Below are 13,849 nucleotides of genomic sequence, written 5' to 3'. Positions count from 1 at the left end.
AAAATAAAATGAATAGAACATCTTGCCTTCAAGGAACTCATATTCCAGTTGAAGATACAGATATAGCAACCCACTACATTACAATGTCACAACAGCTATAATAAAAATTCTAACAAATCCGTGAGATTACACGCTAGAGAGAACTCTTCTTCCTAACCAGAGTCCTTGCTATCTTTAGTGGCCTGTTAAACCTGAGCTGGATCTTCATGTATCAAGATGAAGTGCATATGAGGCAGACAGAACAACATGGGCAAAGATGCGGCAGCAAAAAACCCAAGCATGGCACGTTTAGATAATGATGAATGGTTTTGCGTAGCTACAGAGGCAAGTAAGCCTGTCAAACTGTCTAATGTCAAATACTTTGATGGACTACTTTGAGTTAAAAAAAAAAAAAAACTTGAGTGATTTTTAAGCAGTGTACTTTGACAAAATGAATGTATGTTACATTATATTCTATAAGGCCAAGGCAATGAGAGTGGGAGACAAAATACTACTGCATGGAATAAATACTCACCATGACTCATCTGTTAACTTATGAAAATACACTCACATCAAGAAATGCAAGAAAATTGCTCGCTTCACGTGCTTATGGGTGGATTGAACCTAATTTGGTAGCATTAAAATCAATTTCCCGCTGAGAAAACGTCACAGAGGATGGTGTGAACCTTTATAATTATTAATAATATTTGATATTTCAATGTCACCTTTCATCCTGAGATCAGTCCTGTACACATGGGAACGGATAAGCGCCAAGGAAACAGAGAGAATACGAACACAGTAATTCACACCGCATTTCTATCTTCTATTTTCCAAGGGCTTTCCCACCGAGTATCTCTCCACTTTCAGAAGGTAGTGGATATAGTTGTAAAACAGAGATTTTTTTTTTTTTATTAGCGCCTACTATAAGAAGTCTCAGGGTGGAGTAAGGGCCACATTTTTACACACACAGCCATCTTTTGAAGACCATTCCCCTTTTCTGAGCTTCTTTGCTTGCTGATCTCCTGAGACACGCCAGTGGGCTGGGTCTTCGGGATTCTCCAACTCCCTCAAAAAATTCGTGGCATTGTCATCATCACCTTCATAATCACCATACTTATTACTGCTGCTGCTGCTAAGCCACTCAAGTTATGCCTGCTCTGTTCTGCTCTTCTAAGAACTTTAGGTATACACCACACATTAACTAAGTCCACACCAACATTATAGAGTTGCTCTGTCCAATAGAACTTGGAGAGGACGGCAATGTTCTATGTCCGTGCTGTCCAGTAAGGTAGTCAGTAACCACAGGGGGTTATTGAACAGTTAAAACGTAGCCAGTGCTACTGAGGAACTGCATGTTTCTTTTATTTAACTTTCACTGAAATAGCCAAGTGGCTAGTGACCACTGTACAACACAATTACAGTTGGTGGTTTATTAAGAAAAAGCTCTGTGTTTGTTATTAGTAACAATGTAATGAAGACTAGTGCGGGTGAATGATTCAAAATATTCCTTTTTTTTTTTTTTGGCTTTTGTCCCTTTTTAGGGCTGCACCTGCAGCATACCGAAGTTTCCAGGCTGGGGGTCTAATCAGAGCTGTTGCTGCCAGCCTACGTACACCAGAGCCACAGCAACGCCAGATCGGAGGGATCTGTGTCTGCGACTCACGCCAGCTCACCACAACGCCAGATCCTTAACCCACTGAGTGAGGCCAGGGATCGAACACGCAACCTCATGGTTCCTAGTCAGATTCGTTTCCATTGAGCCACAATGGGAACTCCCAGAAATATTCTTGGAGCTATAAACATTTTAAAAGAAGTCCCATGTTTTACATTTGGAGATCTCATATTCCATCCTTTCCACATCCTATTAAATTTTTTTTTTTTAAAAAGATGCCTGTGGAATACTAGGATAACAGAATCACGTCTAGAGGAGGAACACTTGCAAAGGAAGTGGATGATATCCTTAAAGGAATCTCATTGTCATCTAACCATCCCATGTGGTCAGCAATGATAGCACTCATCCATCCACTGAAATTTGAAATGCCAATTACTGATTTCTCCTAAGGGAAACATTCGCCTCAGTTTATAAACTGGAGTGGTGAAAGAGGGTTTTATGTTTTGGGGGTCCATGGAGAAACACAGTCTTCAGATAAACTCTTAGTTCACATTTCCATACTCCTCTCACTAAAACCACCTTCCCAGGATTTCTCTAGTTTCTTTGTGAAAGTACAGGAATAAACTTTAGCGTGAAGAAACTGATGGGAAGACTTAACTACATTTCCGCTTAGTCCACTCTGCAACTTAGATTGTTACCACGGCTAGCGAAAAAGAACTTAAGTAGCCCTTGGTTTGAACCATCTGTCGCGAAAATGTGACATATGTTTGCTTTGTTTACTCAACAACCAAGTGTAAACTGATACACTGAACAAGGAATGCATGTGTGGTGTGACTGCGTGTGTGTGTGTTCGCGTGCTCGCGCGTGTGTGTACGTGTGCGTATGTTGAGAAGGGTGTTGGATGAGGGTCTCAGTCTCCTCATACCTGCCCCCAAGGAACAAGTGCACGGGAGCCCAGATCCGTGGGACGACCCCAGGGTTTGGGGCGCGCACAATGCGCAGGCACATTCCAAACAAAGCGCAACCACCGCAGCAGCAAGGGGCGCGTCTGGCTGATGTGTAGTTGAGGGAAAGCTACCCAGCCATTCCCTTTCCTCCTCCTTTTCTCCTACACCTAGGGCTCGAACTTCAACAGAAGCCCCGCGCCCTTTTCAATTACCTCGCCCCTCCCTTCCTCAGAATGAGCGTTTCTTTTCTCTCCTCTGCAGCCCGTTGTCTAGTACGGTGGGTTTGCAGATTTGACACTTGGGCTCCCCCAGACTTGATTCGAACTCAGTTTCCCTCAGAGATGAACTTGGATATCAGCAACAATCCCAAATGCATGCCCTGAGCGGCTGGATGGCCATTGCCATGTTGGGCTCTTTCCCAGACCCCTTTCAGGGCCCGTTGTAGACTTAGGTGCTCTGGGCACCGCCCCCGCCCCGCGGCGTGTGAGGAGGGAGCATGAGTTCAGGGCGGCGTAGGGGGAGGGGGGAGGTCAGCAGCTCAGCTGAGAACAAGTGGTCCCAGGGATGGGGTGAAGGACTCTGCATATGTTGAGCCTTTAAATCCATTATTTTAAAATTTACTCTTGCAACAGCCAAGATGGAGGTCAGCTTATAAATTTCCCAAAGCCGGGTCTGACGCGGTTGCAATGCAGTGGGTCAGGGGTTCCGCTTTTGTCTTCTTCAAGCTCGAGGAGAGAGGGAGAGACTGCGTGTGCATGTGTCAGTGTGAGTGTGAACGTGTTGGCGTGGATGACTGGGTGGGCGCATCCTGCGATCCTAGCTCCAAGGGCCTTGGTCTGAGTGTGTTTTAAACGCGCCAAGTCTTGAGTCACAGCCATGAGTGACGTGGAGAAAAACTTTGTGTTCAGAAGAAGGGTCTGGTTTGATTGCGTTAGGACAGAAGAAAGAAAGAGCCCTTGTGCATTGTGCCCGTGTGTGTGTGTGTGCGTGAGAGAGAGAGAGAGAGAGAGAGAGAGAGAGAGAGAGAGAGAGAGAGAGAGAGAGAGAGAGAGAGGAACAGCGCTCGAGACCGGCTGCACAGGGCTGTGTGTTCGGTGCGCGCTTGCGGGATCCCGCCCGGGTCCCACCGCCCGCCAGCTTGTGCATCCGCGGCGTTGCTGCGGACGAGTATCCGAGCGGCTGGCGGTGTGCTGCGAAGTAGCAGCAGCAGGCGGAGGGTCCTCTGGCAAAGAAATCTTGCTTCGGAACACGCTGTCCTCTGCGAAGCTCCCCCAAACCACTAACATCTCTAATCGGTATCCGATCCGGATCTTTGCTGGGAAATCATCCTGGCCCAACTCGGTCCTCTGGGCTCTCGAAGATTACCGTATCTTTCTTCCTAGTCTGGGAATTGGGCCTAGACAGGGAAAGAGGGGGCGGGGACACCCCTAAAATAAGTAAATAAACAAGCTAACAAACTAGCTCCTCGCCTCAGCCGGACACGGTCGGTTGAGTCCAGGTTGGTGGCATTTGGAGAGAGTCTTATGATTCTGTCGGTTTGAGAACCCGTCGCCTCTCCCCCACTCTCATCTGCCCCTCTTGCAGGCGCCCCTCAACTTTGGGGCCCGAGAACGCGCGCGGCGTAGGGCTGCACCTGCCCTGGAGCTCCGGGGCTGCGGGCCCGCGCGCTCTGCCCGGGTGGCGGCGTTGATGCGCGGGATTCCAGGGCTCTGGGCTGGTGTGTGCGCAGCGCAGACGCCAGAGAGCAAGCTGGGGACCGCGCGGCGGGTAGGGGCTCACGAGCCGGATTTCGGCCCCTGCCGGGACATCGGTTCTCCCTCGCTAGGCTGCCTGTGAAAGGAGGCGAGCGGGAGGAGGAGGGGATACAGCGATGGGGGGCAGCGATTGGTGGTTTGGGTGGGGAGGGCTGGCTGAGCAGGCGAGCTGGCGCGAGGGGGGCGGCGAACTTCCCGGGAGAAGGGGCTCTTTCCGCGCCAGAGCTGACGAGAAAGCTGCCGCCGCCGAGTGCTTTGACTCCGGGCAGCGGTCGGCTCCGCTCGCAGCGCTCGGAAAGTAACGTTATTTATTTATTTGCTTGCGTTCAGCCTCTGGGGTTGGACCCGACAGACACCCCTTGGACTTGGGGAGCCTGCGTCCGATCGCTTCAGCCTCCACCCAGCCGGTGCGGGCGGCTCCCGGGAATACTCGCACGTGCACCCCCCGCGAACCCTCCCCGCGCCCCAACCCGGGTAGGGGTGGGCCTTCACCCGGGCTCTAAAAGTCCCCCAAGGCGGGAGCAGGGGACGGCAGAGGGGCGGGGGAGGCTCCTGCCCTCTCCGCTCTCCTTTCAAAACGCACTCTCCCTTCCAGGTTGGGTCGGACCTGAACCCCTAAAAGCGGAACCGCCTCCTGCCCTTGCGCCAGCCGCCCTCCCGGAGCTGAGTCGCCGGCGGCGGTGGCGGCAGACGGACCGGGGAGTTTCCTCTCTCACTGGATGGAGCTGAACTTTGGGCGGCCAGAGCACCGCAGCCATCCGGGGATCGCTGCATGCTGAGGTCCCTCGGCGAGACCCAGCGGCAGCTCGGGATTTTCGGGGGGGGCGGGGACCAGCTGCGCGCCGGCACCATGTTCCTGGCGACCCTGTACTTCGCACTGCCGCTTCTGGGTAAGTCGAGACCGCCGCTAGATTTCTTATCTGCTGAGTCTTTCCGAAGGGCAGCACTCCACCCCGCCAGGAAAAAAAAAAAAAAAAAAAAATTTGCAGCCCGGGTGCGGAGGATGTGGGACCGCAAAGTTTCGCTTTGGGGAAGGGGATCCTGAATCCTCAGCACCCCGGGCTGGGGGGAGGGGGCAGCCAGGCACTTGCCCGCAGCTTTTCTTCCTTGGTTTTTATTTTCTACGTTTTTTTTTTTTTTAAATGACCTCGCCTGGCAGGAAATTATAGGGTCTGAGCCCTCCAGCCCCAAGCCCGACGCCCCTAGCGAGTTCCGGGGAGCTCTCGGAGGCGCGGCGGGCAGGTGGAGTGTGGGCGAGCACCCCTCGAGGAGAGCAAACTTGGAAGGGAAAACTTTTCCCCGAATAGGGTCTCGGTGCTCCCCGCCGGGCGGACCGGGGACCAGGGCATGTCCTCTCCTCGCTCCCAGCGTCCAGCCCGCCGCCGCTCTCCTTTTTCGAAAGCTCACGGGCTTCAGTCGGGCCCGGGCGGAGCCAGTGGCTGGAGCCGGAGACGGCGGGAGGGCGGCCCTAGAGGCCGAGCTGCCGCTCCGGCAGGTCCGTCCCAGGGCGGCAGGGCGGGCACGAGCGGTGAGCAGCACTAGCTCTTGGGCAAACCGCGAGAAGCCCGCGAAGCCCCGGGGCCCGCGGGGTTGGGGTGGGGGAAAACCAGCGGCGGGAGGGGCCCCGGGCGGGAAAATGGACTCCCGGGCTTTGAGGGGCGAGCGCGCTCCCGCGGGGCGCCCCAGAAGCCAGGTCCTGCACGCGCGCCCCCCCCCCCCCGCCCCCGGGCGGGCGCACAACGCCCCTGCTAAGCGGCACTCACGCTCCCTCCCTTCCACCTGCAGAAGTGCTCCTGTCGGCCGAGGTGAGCGGCGGGGACCGCCTGGACTGTGTGAAGGCCAGCGATCAGTGCCTAAAGGAGCAGAGCTGCAGCACCAAGTACCGCACGCTGAGGCAGTGCGTGGCGGGCAAGGAGACCAACTTCAGCTTGACCTCGGGCCTGGAGGCCAAGGACGAGTGCCGCAGCGCCATGGAGGCCCTCAAACAGAAGTCGCTTTACAACTGCCGCTGCAAGCGGGGTATGAAGAAGGAGAAGAACTGCCTGCGAATCTACTGGAGCATGTACCAGAGCCTGCAGGGTACGCGTGGCTGTCCTCCTCCCCATCCCCCAGCCCCCAAGGCAGGCGGTTCCCGAGGCCCAGGGGTCTGGCTGACCTCATCCTCTGCTCACTTCTCCCCAGCTGCAGAATGAGGACCTTTCATTGGCCCCGAGGGACGTCGGCAGCTGGTGTTTTCTGCCTCCCTCGCAGCATTGTTGGGGCCCGGTTGTTGGAAAACCCGGGAGTGGGTGGAGGGACATCCCAGGGACCCTGCTGACCTCTTTGAAACTTGGTCAGAACATCGCAGTAGGAATCTATTAAAGGCCAGGCCAGGGAACCTGCAACTTTTTCCCCAGGAGGAGAGCTGGCTTCACAGAGCTGGCTTGCACAGCATCTTGCCTGGCGTTTTCTCCATCTCTCTTTCCTTTCTATCCATACTGACATAAGATAAAGAATTGAGAATAAAAGGTTCAGTGGAATCCATTCTATCTTCACCCCCCTCAAACTTGATCAAAGGCAGATGTGGAAAACAAACATTTGTCATTTTAGATTAGCTGAGTCTTGAACCAGCTGGTGTGGTTCAACCTTGGTTAACACAGAAGTGGCTCAGAGAGGGAAAGGTCTCCTTGCCACAGCCATTCATTATAGCGGCAGTTTGGGGTCCTCGTGTGCCAGAGGTGGCTTGTGCCTGTAAATCTAACACAAACATTTAGTGCGCGGAGACTCACGCTGAAAATTTGTAAAACGCAGATTTGACCTCTTAGTGGCCACTTCCTCCAGAACTTATTAATGAAAACCTATTTCAGAGACTGTTTAAAGCCAGAGTACTTGCTTTGCCATGTTTGGGGAGCAAAAAAATGGGGCCTCTTTTGGGTCACCTTTCTTCCATTGGCTCCCGGAGGCAAGCTGGGCTTGTGACATCACCGGTTCCTTCCTCTCTGATTTCATTCCTTAGCAAAGAGTGGGAGAGTTTTCTGGCAAGACTGGGCTGGGTTGCTCTCCGATGTTCTCATGGCACTCTGAGGAGAGCAAGGACAAGAGAGGCAGAGGAAATGGAAAGAAATAACCAGAGCCAAATAGATGTATTTGAAGTCTTTGAACGTTTCAGCATCTTTTTTGTTGCACAATCATAACATAATTAGAATTCAGATTCAGTAACAAAACTGTCTGAAATATGTTTGTTTTCTAGATCTGAGCCCAATCTTTCTGTTGTTTTTAGGAAATGATCTGCTCGAAGATTCCCCATATGAGCCAGTTAACAGCAGATTGTCTGATATTTTCCGGGTGGTCCCATTCATACCAGGTAAGGAGATTTATACTTCCTCTCTGATGCCTTCGCCTGCCTGAAATCTGTTGGCTTGAGTTCTCTTTGGCTCTCAAATAGTGTATAAGCAGAGAGTTGAATGGCACAGTGTTTCTGGGAAATTAGAAATAGGATGATGATAATGAAGAGGCAGAATGCCTAGAGATGATTGTAAGACTTGAAAGTAATTCTAAATGAAGTCATGTGGTGTGGTGGTTTGAAAGAGGTTGGAGGGAGGTGACTTGGTTTATTTATTTTTTTTTCACATTAAAATATGATTGGCCAATTCTTGCCAAGGGAGTGCCGCTTCTGTCTGTAGGTGGCAATCGTATTCCCTTCTTGCTGCATACTGTACCCAGTGCCTCTCTGGAAATGGGATCTGTTTAAATGCTGCTGCTTAGTTTACGAGACGCCTGAAGATAATCTCAGATTGTTGAAGAATTTTGGATGGACTCACTTGTCTGCCTTTGACTTAAAGGATTATGCTCTACCATTTGTTAACAACAGTTTGTTTTGTTTCTCATTTTTCCTGAGCGTGTACGTGCATGTACAGGAGAACGTATTACGGTACTTTAAACAGTGGTCTCACTTCATGGTTTGTTTTTCCTCTATTTGCAGATATACAGTTGGTTTGAAAGTGAACTTAGTTTTAGAATTGAGTTTTTCATATCATCTACATGCAGACAGCCCCATCAATAATGAGTCAGGCAGTAATTTCCCTTAATGACATACAGATTCCAGATTGATGTCGTCTTTATTTGTTTACCGTTAAGACATTTTCTCATGTATATATAGCCATCACAAATTATATGTTTCTCTATGATTAAACATGGTGGTTCCCATTGCATTTGATTCTGTGAGATGATGCTTGGGTACTGGTGAGAGTATTCTGGTTTTCTAAATGTTTTATGTTTTCCTGCAGAAAGTCATAGGACCAAGGAAGTGTGTAAATACTGAAATTAGGTGTGGCTGTAAGATACATTCATTCATTCACAGGCATCCACTGAGCATCTACTACATTCTAGCCCTTGGAATTTTGGCAGGGAGCCAGAGAGATGTCACCTCCGCTCTAATGAATCTTAGAGGCAGCCAACAACTGGCATTTATTAAGCTCTTATTTTGTGCCAGGCACTGTTTAAGAGCTTGACATCATTAACTTATGGAATCATTGTGAAGTGCAGCTTAGATATTACTTCCATTTTAGAGATGAGATGATTGAGGCAGGGTGATGTCCAGAAACCAGGCCAAGATCGCCAAACACCTAATTGGTGGAACTAGAATTTGAACATAAATTTAGTTGCAGGGTTTTGTAACATCTACCCCTTGCTACTTGCAGTGTGCTCCTCAGCTCGAACAGTGTGGATGTCACCTAGGAGTTTGTTGGAAGTGTGGAATCTCGGGCTCTGTCCCCGATCTCCTGAGCTGGAATTTGCATTTTAAGATAATCCCTGGGCTGCGTGCTTCATATGCACGTGAAGCTTGAGAAGCAAGCACTTCTCTGTATTATGCTTTTGGTTCAGAGGAAAATCTGTGTGTGTGTGTGTGTGTGTGTGTGTGTGTGTGTGTGTGTGTGGTCTATTTCAGGATAAAATTTAAGGGGATAAGTTTGGTAAGAGAGGCATTCATACATTATCCTGAATAATGCTGGAAACTTCCACCCTACATCCCTACCAGTGTTCTCAGTGTTCTCCTTTGGCCCATCGAGGGCAATGGCTCAGGTAGTGGAGCAGGGATGCTCAGACAAGTGTGTATGACCATTTGGACACTTGCGGGAACTAGGATGGGGTACCAGAAACCAACCTTGCCTCCTGCTGGCTGGCTGCCTCCTCGGTCTTTGCCCTGCTGTCCGGCAGGATAGAAACCTCCCTGGGGACAGTGAGAGTGAGGAAGTTGGTAAGGAGGAAGGTTCATTTGGGTTTTAATTTCAAAACTCTTATAAGCTATAGGGCTTCAGGAGACTCATTTTCCCCTCTCTGGGTCTCTTTTAGTGTAACGAGGGCACTGGAGTAAATAATCTCCAGTCCTAACAGTCCATGACTCTGAGGGAAGATTAAGGTCACCTCCAGAATCCCTTAACTGGGCTCTTACACTTGCATTTTTCTTTTTCTTTTTTCTGTTTTTGGCCGCCCTGTGGCATATGGAGTTCCTGGGCCAGGGACCAGATCTGAGCTGTAGTTGCGACCTACACCACAGCTGTGGCATCGCCAGATCCTTTAACCTACTGTGCCGGGCTGGGGATCAAACCCCTGTCCAGGAGCTGCAGAGATGATGCTCCTCATCCTGTTGCACCGTAGTGGGAACTCCGTCACGTGCCTCCTTGCAGTCTTTGCATTCGTTCTCCACTTAAAGTGGCTTGATCATTCTCAGATAGCAGCGGCTCGTCTGGATGTCTTCGATGAGTGCCAGGAGTTCTTCCGCTCATTCATTTATAGCTCCCTCTCTCAGCCAGGTTTCTTTTCATAGCAACTGTGATTCTCAGTTTGTTAAGACCTGGCCTGCTGAGGACCCAGAAGTTATAGTGAATTACTCAGAGCCAGGAATGTCCTGTCTAGAGCTGCTCTTTATATCTCCAGGGCATTGGAGTTAGGTTCCAGCAGTAATGAGCTTTGACCTCTGACAGTGACTGTGTTCCCTAAGTGGGTACAGGAAAGCCAAATGGAGCCACGAGAGGTTTTAAGTCGTTGAATAATGCATGTCATCCAGTTTGGCATTTGAAGAATGGCGAAGGACGGAGGCTCAGGATGATAAATATTGCTTTTCATCGTCTGAATCTGAGTTTCTAGAACATCTTTTCTGTCTTGAGAATCTCTCTGAAGAAACCAGAACAGCGGGGCCTTCGCCTTTTACAGATAGGGTAGCACTTAGAGTTTCCATATTTGGATTTCTCTGCCCAATGCGAAGAGAATGTTTATCCACATACATTAAGTGAGAGCTGAATCCTCTCATCGAAGGAGACGTGTTTGACGTTCTTGCGTTTCCATTTTCTTTGGACTCTTCCAAACCCACAGTCATCTTTGCCATTGTTTACTTGATCGCCCGTTAAAAGGCCATAGTGCCGTATTTTCAGCCGTGGGAACAAGGAAGGGAACAAAAATCAGATAGAATCGAAAAACCATCATCTCTGCGCTGAAGCCTGAGCGGCAGAAGAGAAATCCAGCAGCCTTGTCAGGCAAGAATGCGGTGGGAGGTTGGAGGGGTGACTCCTGTGGAAATGCGATAGCAGAAGCAGGGGCCTCTAAGGTGCTTTTAAGGGCTCTGGGAAGTGCCCTTATGGTGGGTGGATGCCAGTGTGGTTTTTAGGGGTCTCGACATGAAGAATCGGGCTGGCAGTGAGGGGGAGGGCACAAAGGAAAAGGCGAGCTGGTGCCAGAGGAGGTCAGAGGGGAGGAGAGACAGCAGGAAAGTGTCTTGGGAGCCCAGGGGGCAGAGCTGTGTGGGTGCTGGGCAGCTCATAGGATGAATGTATCAGGTGGCATTTCACATCTGTGGGTCTCAGCCACGACTGCTATTTAACCTCCGTTCGGCCTTGCGCTTTCTTTTTCACAACACTTTAAGAAGCTGCAAGAAATAAACAGTTTGAAAGGAAGAGGAGCCTATTGGCAATGTTTTGGGACTCTCTGGAGGGGGGGAGAACAAAGCAGTGAGAAAGTTTGAAAGTGCAGGGGGTGTGGAGAAAAGCCTGAAGATGGAGGATCAGAAGGAGGCTGTAAGCCCTTCACGGCAGCAAGAGAGAAGAAGGAGGGCTCTGAGGTCTTAAAGGATTGATTGGGAGGTTGGATTTCTGTAGAGATGAGTCAAGAAGTGCCAGACCTTCCTCAGATGTAATCAGAGTTGATGGACTTGCAAACAAAAGTCAACTGGAGAGACTGTGGGGAGTGACGTTGGGATTTGAACATCCTCCGTCTGATTTGGTGAAAGACAAAGTTTCAGCCCTCTGGCTTTGCCACCCTTTCCCCACCAAGTCCCAGCAGTGGCTTAGACCTTCCTAGGAAGCCTTAGGATGTTGAGATTTGGTCCCTGAGCAATTAGAAATGGTTTGCCCCAGGATGAGATGCCCCTAAACTCTCTGTTGAGCTGAGCCCCATTTTTTTCTGAAGGATGCTGTAAAGAATGAACTTTGTTTAGCATTTCTGTTTTAATGTACCATCATCTTTATGTCACTATTAAAGAAAATCTTTCCAGACATTTTGACCTGTTGACCAAGAGCCTTCTAAGATCATCTGCTGTCTTGTCAAATCATGACAAGAGAGAAGGGTTCGTACACACCAGCTACTAGGGGTATAGAGTGGTCCCCTCCTTTCCACTCGGCTTGCTAATCATGATGTCGCTGTATTTGAGAACCCGTATAAATTCTTTGTTGTCTAGTCTGGCATATGGTAAACTCCTTCCTAGGCCAGCTTGGCCCTGTCCGCCCTCCCTCCAAGCCCCATCACCTCTCCAGCCAAGCTCCCTGAGCAATCCATTCCCAGGTATTTCATGTACGTTCACTTTCCCAAGCCTTTGCACTTGGCTTTGCCTCTGTTTGGAAAGTTGCTGTTAGTTCTTTCAGACCAAGATCAGGTTTCATCTCTGTGGGCCATGCTGGAGTTGAGGACTCTCTCATGCTGCATTTTGCTCTTGTGTTTATGAGAGCTGTTAATCACGGCCTATGGAGACGACTTATTTATGTGTCTGTCTTTTCTACTGGAAAGTCAGGGATGCACTTATTATGCCAGGTGTTTGCTCAGCACCGAGCATCTTTCCTGGTTCTGAGCAGGCGTCTCCTGAAACATGGGTGGTTGAATATCATAGAAGGGCCGTGGAGATCAAGTCTAATTCTCTGCTTTTACAGAATGGAAGCTCAGAGAGGAGAAGCAATTTGGCCAGGGCCACATTGCTTGTGGACAGCCTCCAGAACCTTTATTTGGGCCTGGCACTGCCTTAGGGGAGGGCAGCATTGGCCTCTTTGTGTTCTGCATACTCTCTGGATGCACTTTATCCATTACTGGGGCCTCAGCTACCTTGTACACTGATGACTCAGAGCCTTGCCTCCTACTTTGGCCTCTCCTGAGCTCTACACCAGCATTTCAGCTGAAGCCTGGATGACTCCATCTGGTTGTATCTCAGTTACTTTCAACTCGGCACACCCCAAAATGAATCGCATCATCTCTCTCCTTTTCTCCTTCCATCCTTCTCTTGCTGAGCCTCCAATCTTATAAAGTGGCATTCTCTGCTTTAGTTAGGAGCTTTGGAATCATTCTCCACCATCTCCTCTCCCCTTCTCACTCTTTCAGGTTGCCCCATCACCATGTCCTACTCAAATTACCTGCTATCTTTCAAATTGCTGCCCTCTCTCCTTTCCGTGAATCTATCCATCTTATCCTTCACTTGAACTTTACATTGGCTGTCTTACCGGCCCCTCCCGTGTCTAGTTTCTCCCAATCCAACTTGGCCACCCGTTGCCATATCTTACCTTAGTCCCTTGATGACTCACAGGAGTGATTTGGTTTCTGTCTTCCTCCATCGTCTTCTATTAATCGACCCTCCGTCTCGCCCCAGCCACCCCAAGTCCAAGCAAACCAGGTTGACCACTGCTGTCCCACCAGTGCTCCGGGCAGCTTCATGCCTCTTCGTCTTTGTACCCACTGGTGCTGGAGAAAGAACACATGCTCTGGAGTCCGCTCACCTGGCTGCATCCTAGCTATGCCGCTTACTTTGTCTTGGGCAGGTCATTCGATCTCACTGTACCTGGGACTCCTTGGATGTAAGATGAGATGATGATAATGCCTCCCTCGCAGGGTCTCATGAATGAAAAAGACTACATGTAAAATGCCTTGTGTGGTGCCCGAAATATACTTGGTCCTCAGTAATCTCAGTCATTTTCAATGCTGTGCCAAGGCTATGTTTGCTTTTGGCTCCATAGTGGGACTCTTTTTCAGCAGGACCACGCTCCCCAATCTATGTCTTGAAAAGAATAGCAACCCTAAGCCTTCAGGAAGGCTGCTCATAGACTAGCTTTGGACAAGAAATAAGAAATCTCTCCAATACTTAAAGGGCCCTGGAGGAAAGTTCTATGTCTTAATAACCCTGTTTGAGTCTTAACTCCCCTTTGGGGAAGGTCTTGCTTATTCCTGCTCTGAATGCCTCTGTTCCTCTGGGGCTCTATCCTTCCTTCTGCTCTTTGGTCGGAGGTGCCTTTGCTGCAGCTGGCTGTCACCTGGGGTGGGAGCTCTTC

At 50.0% G+C, this 13,849-nt stretch overlaps 1 protein-coding gene across 8 annotated transcripts in view; it reads left to right on the top strand.

Moving 5' to 3' along the window:
- The first annotated feature begins 4,277 nt into the window (after positions 1-4,277).
- Positions 4,278-13,849, top strand: part of GFRA1 (GDNF family receptor alpha 1) — a 223,276-nt gene continuing 213,704 nt past the window's right edge. For 2 of the 8 annotated variants that reach the window (XM_084994468.1, XM_013983783.3), the window contains exons 1-4: positions 4,278-4,305; positions 4,888-5,182; positions 6,078-6,371; positions 7,552-7,635. In XM_084994468.1, coding sequence (XP_084850594.1) covers positions 5,065-5,182; positions 6,078-6,371; positions 7,552-7,635 — 496 coding nt within the window. In that variant the 5' untranslated portion in view covers positions 4,278-4,305; positions 4,888-5,064. Of the gene's footprint in view, positions 4,306-4,466; positions 4,767-4,887; positions 5,183-6,077; positions 6,372-7,551; positions 7,636-13,849 lie in introns of those variants that run through there. The other 6 variants (XM_084994467.1, XM_013983781.3, XM_021073395.2 and 3 more) reach the window with 3 other exon arrangements.

The sequence above is a fragment of the Sus scrofa genome, chromosome 14 (assembly GCF_054392235.1).
Source record: "Sus scrofa isolate SSC_HxYL_T2T_F1_AM1 chromosome 14, Sscrofa_HxYL_maternal_Yorkshire_Landrace_v2.0, whole genome shotgun sequence".
NCBI classification, from domain to species: Eukaryota; Metazoa; Chordata; class Mammalia; order Artiodactyla; family Suidae; genus Sus; species Sus scrofa.
Note: the sequence above shows the minus strand (reverse complement) of the source record. Positions and strands in the feature narration are given on the sequence as shown.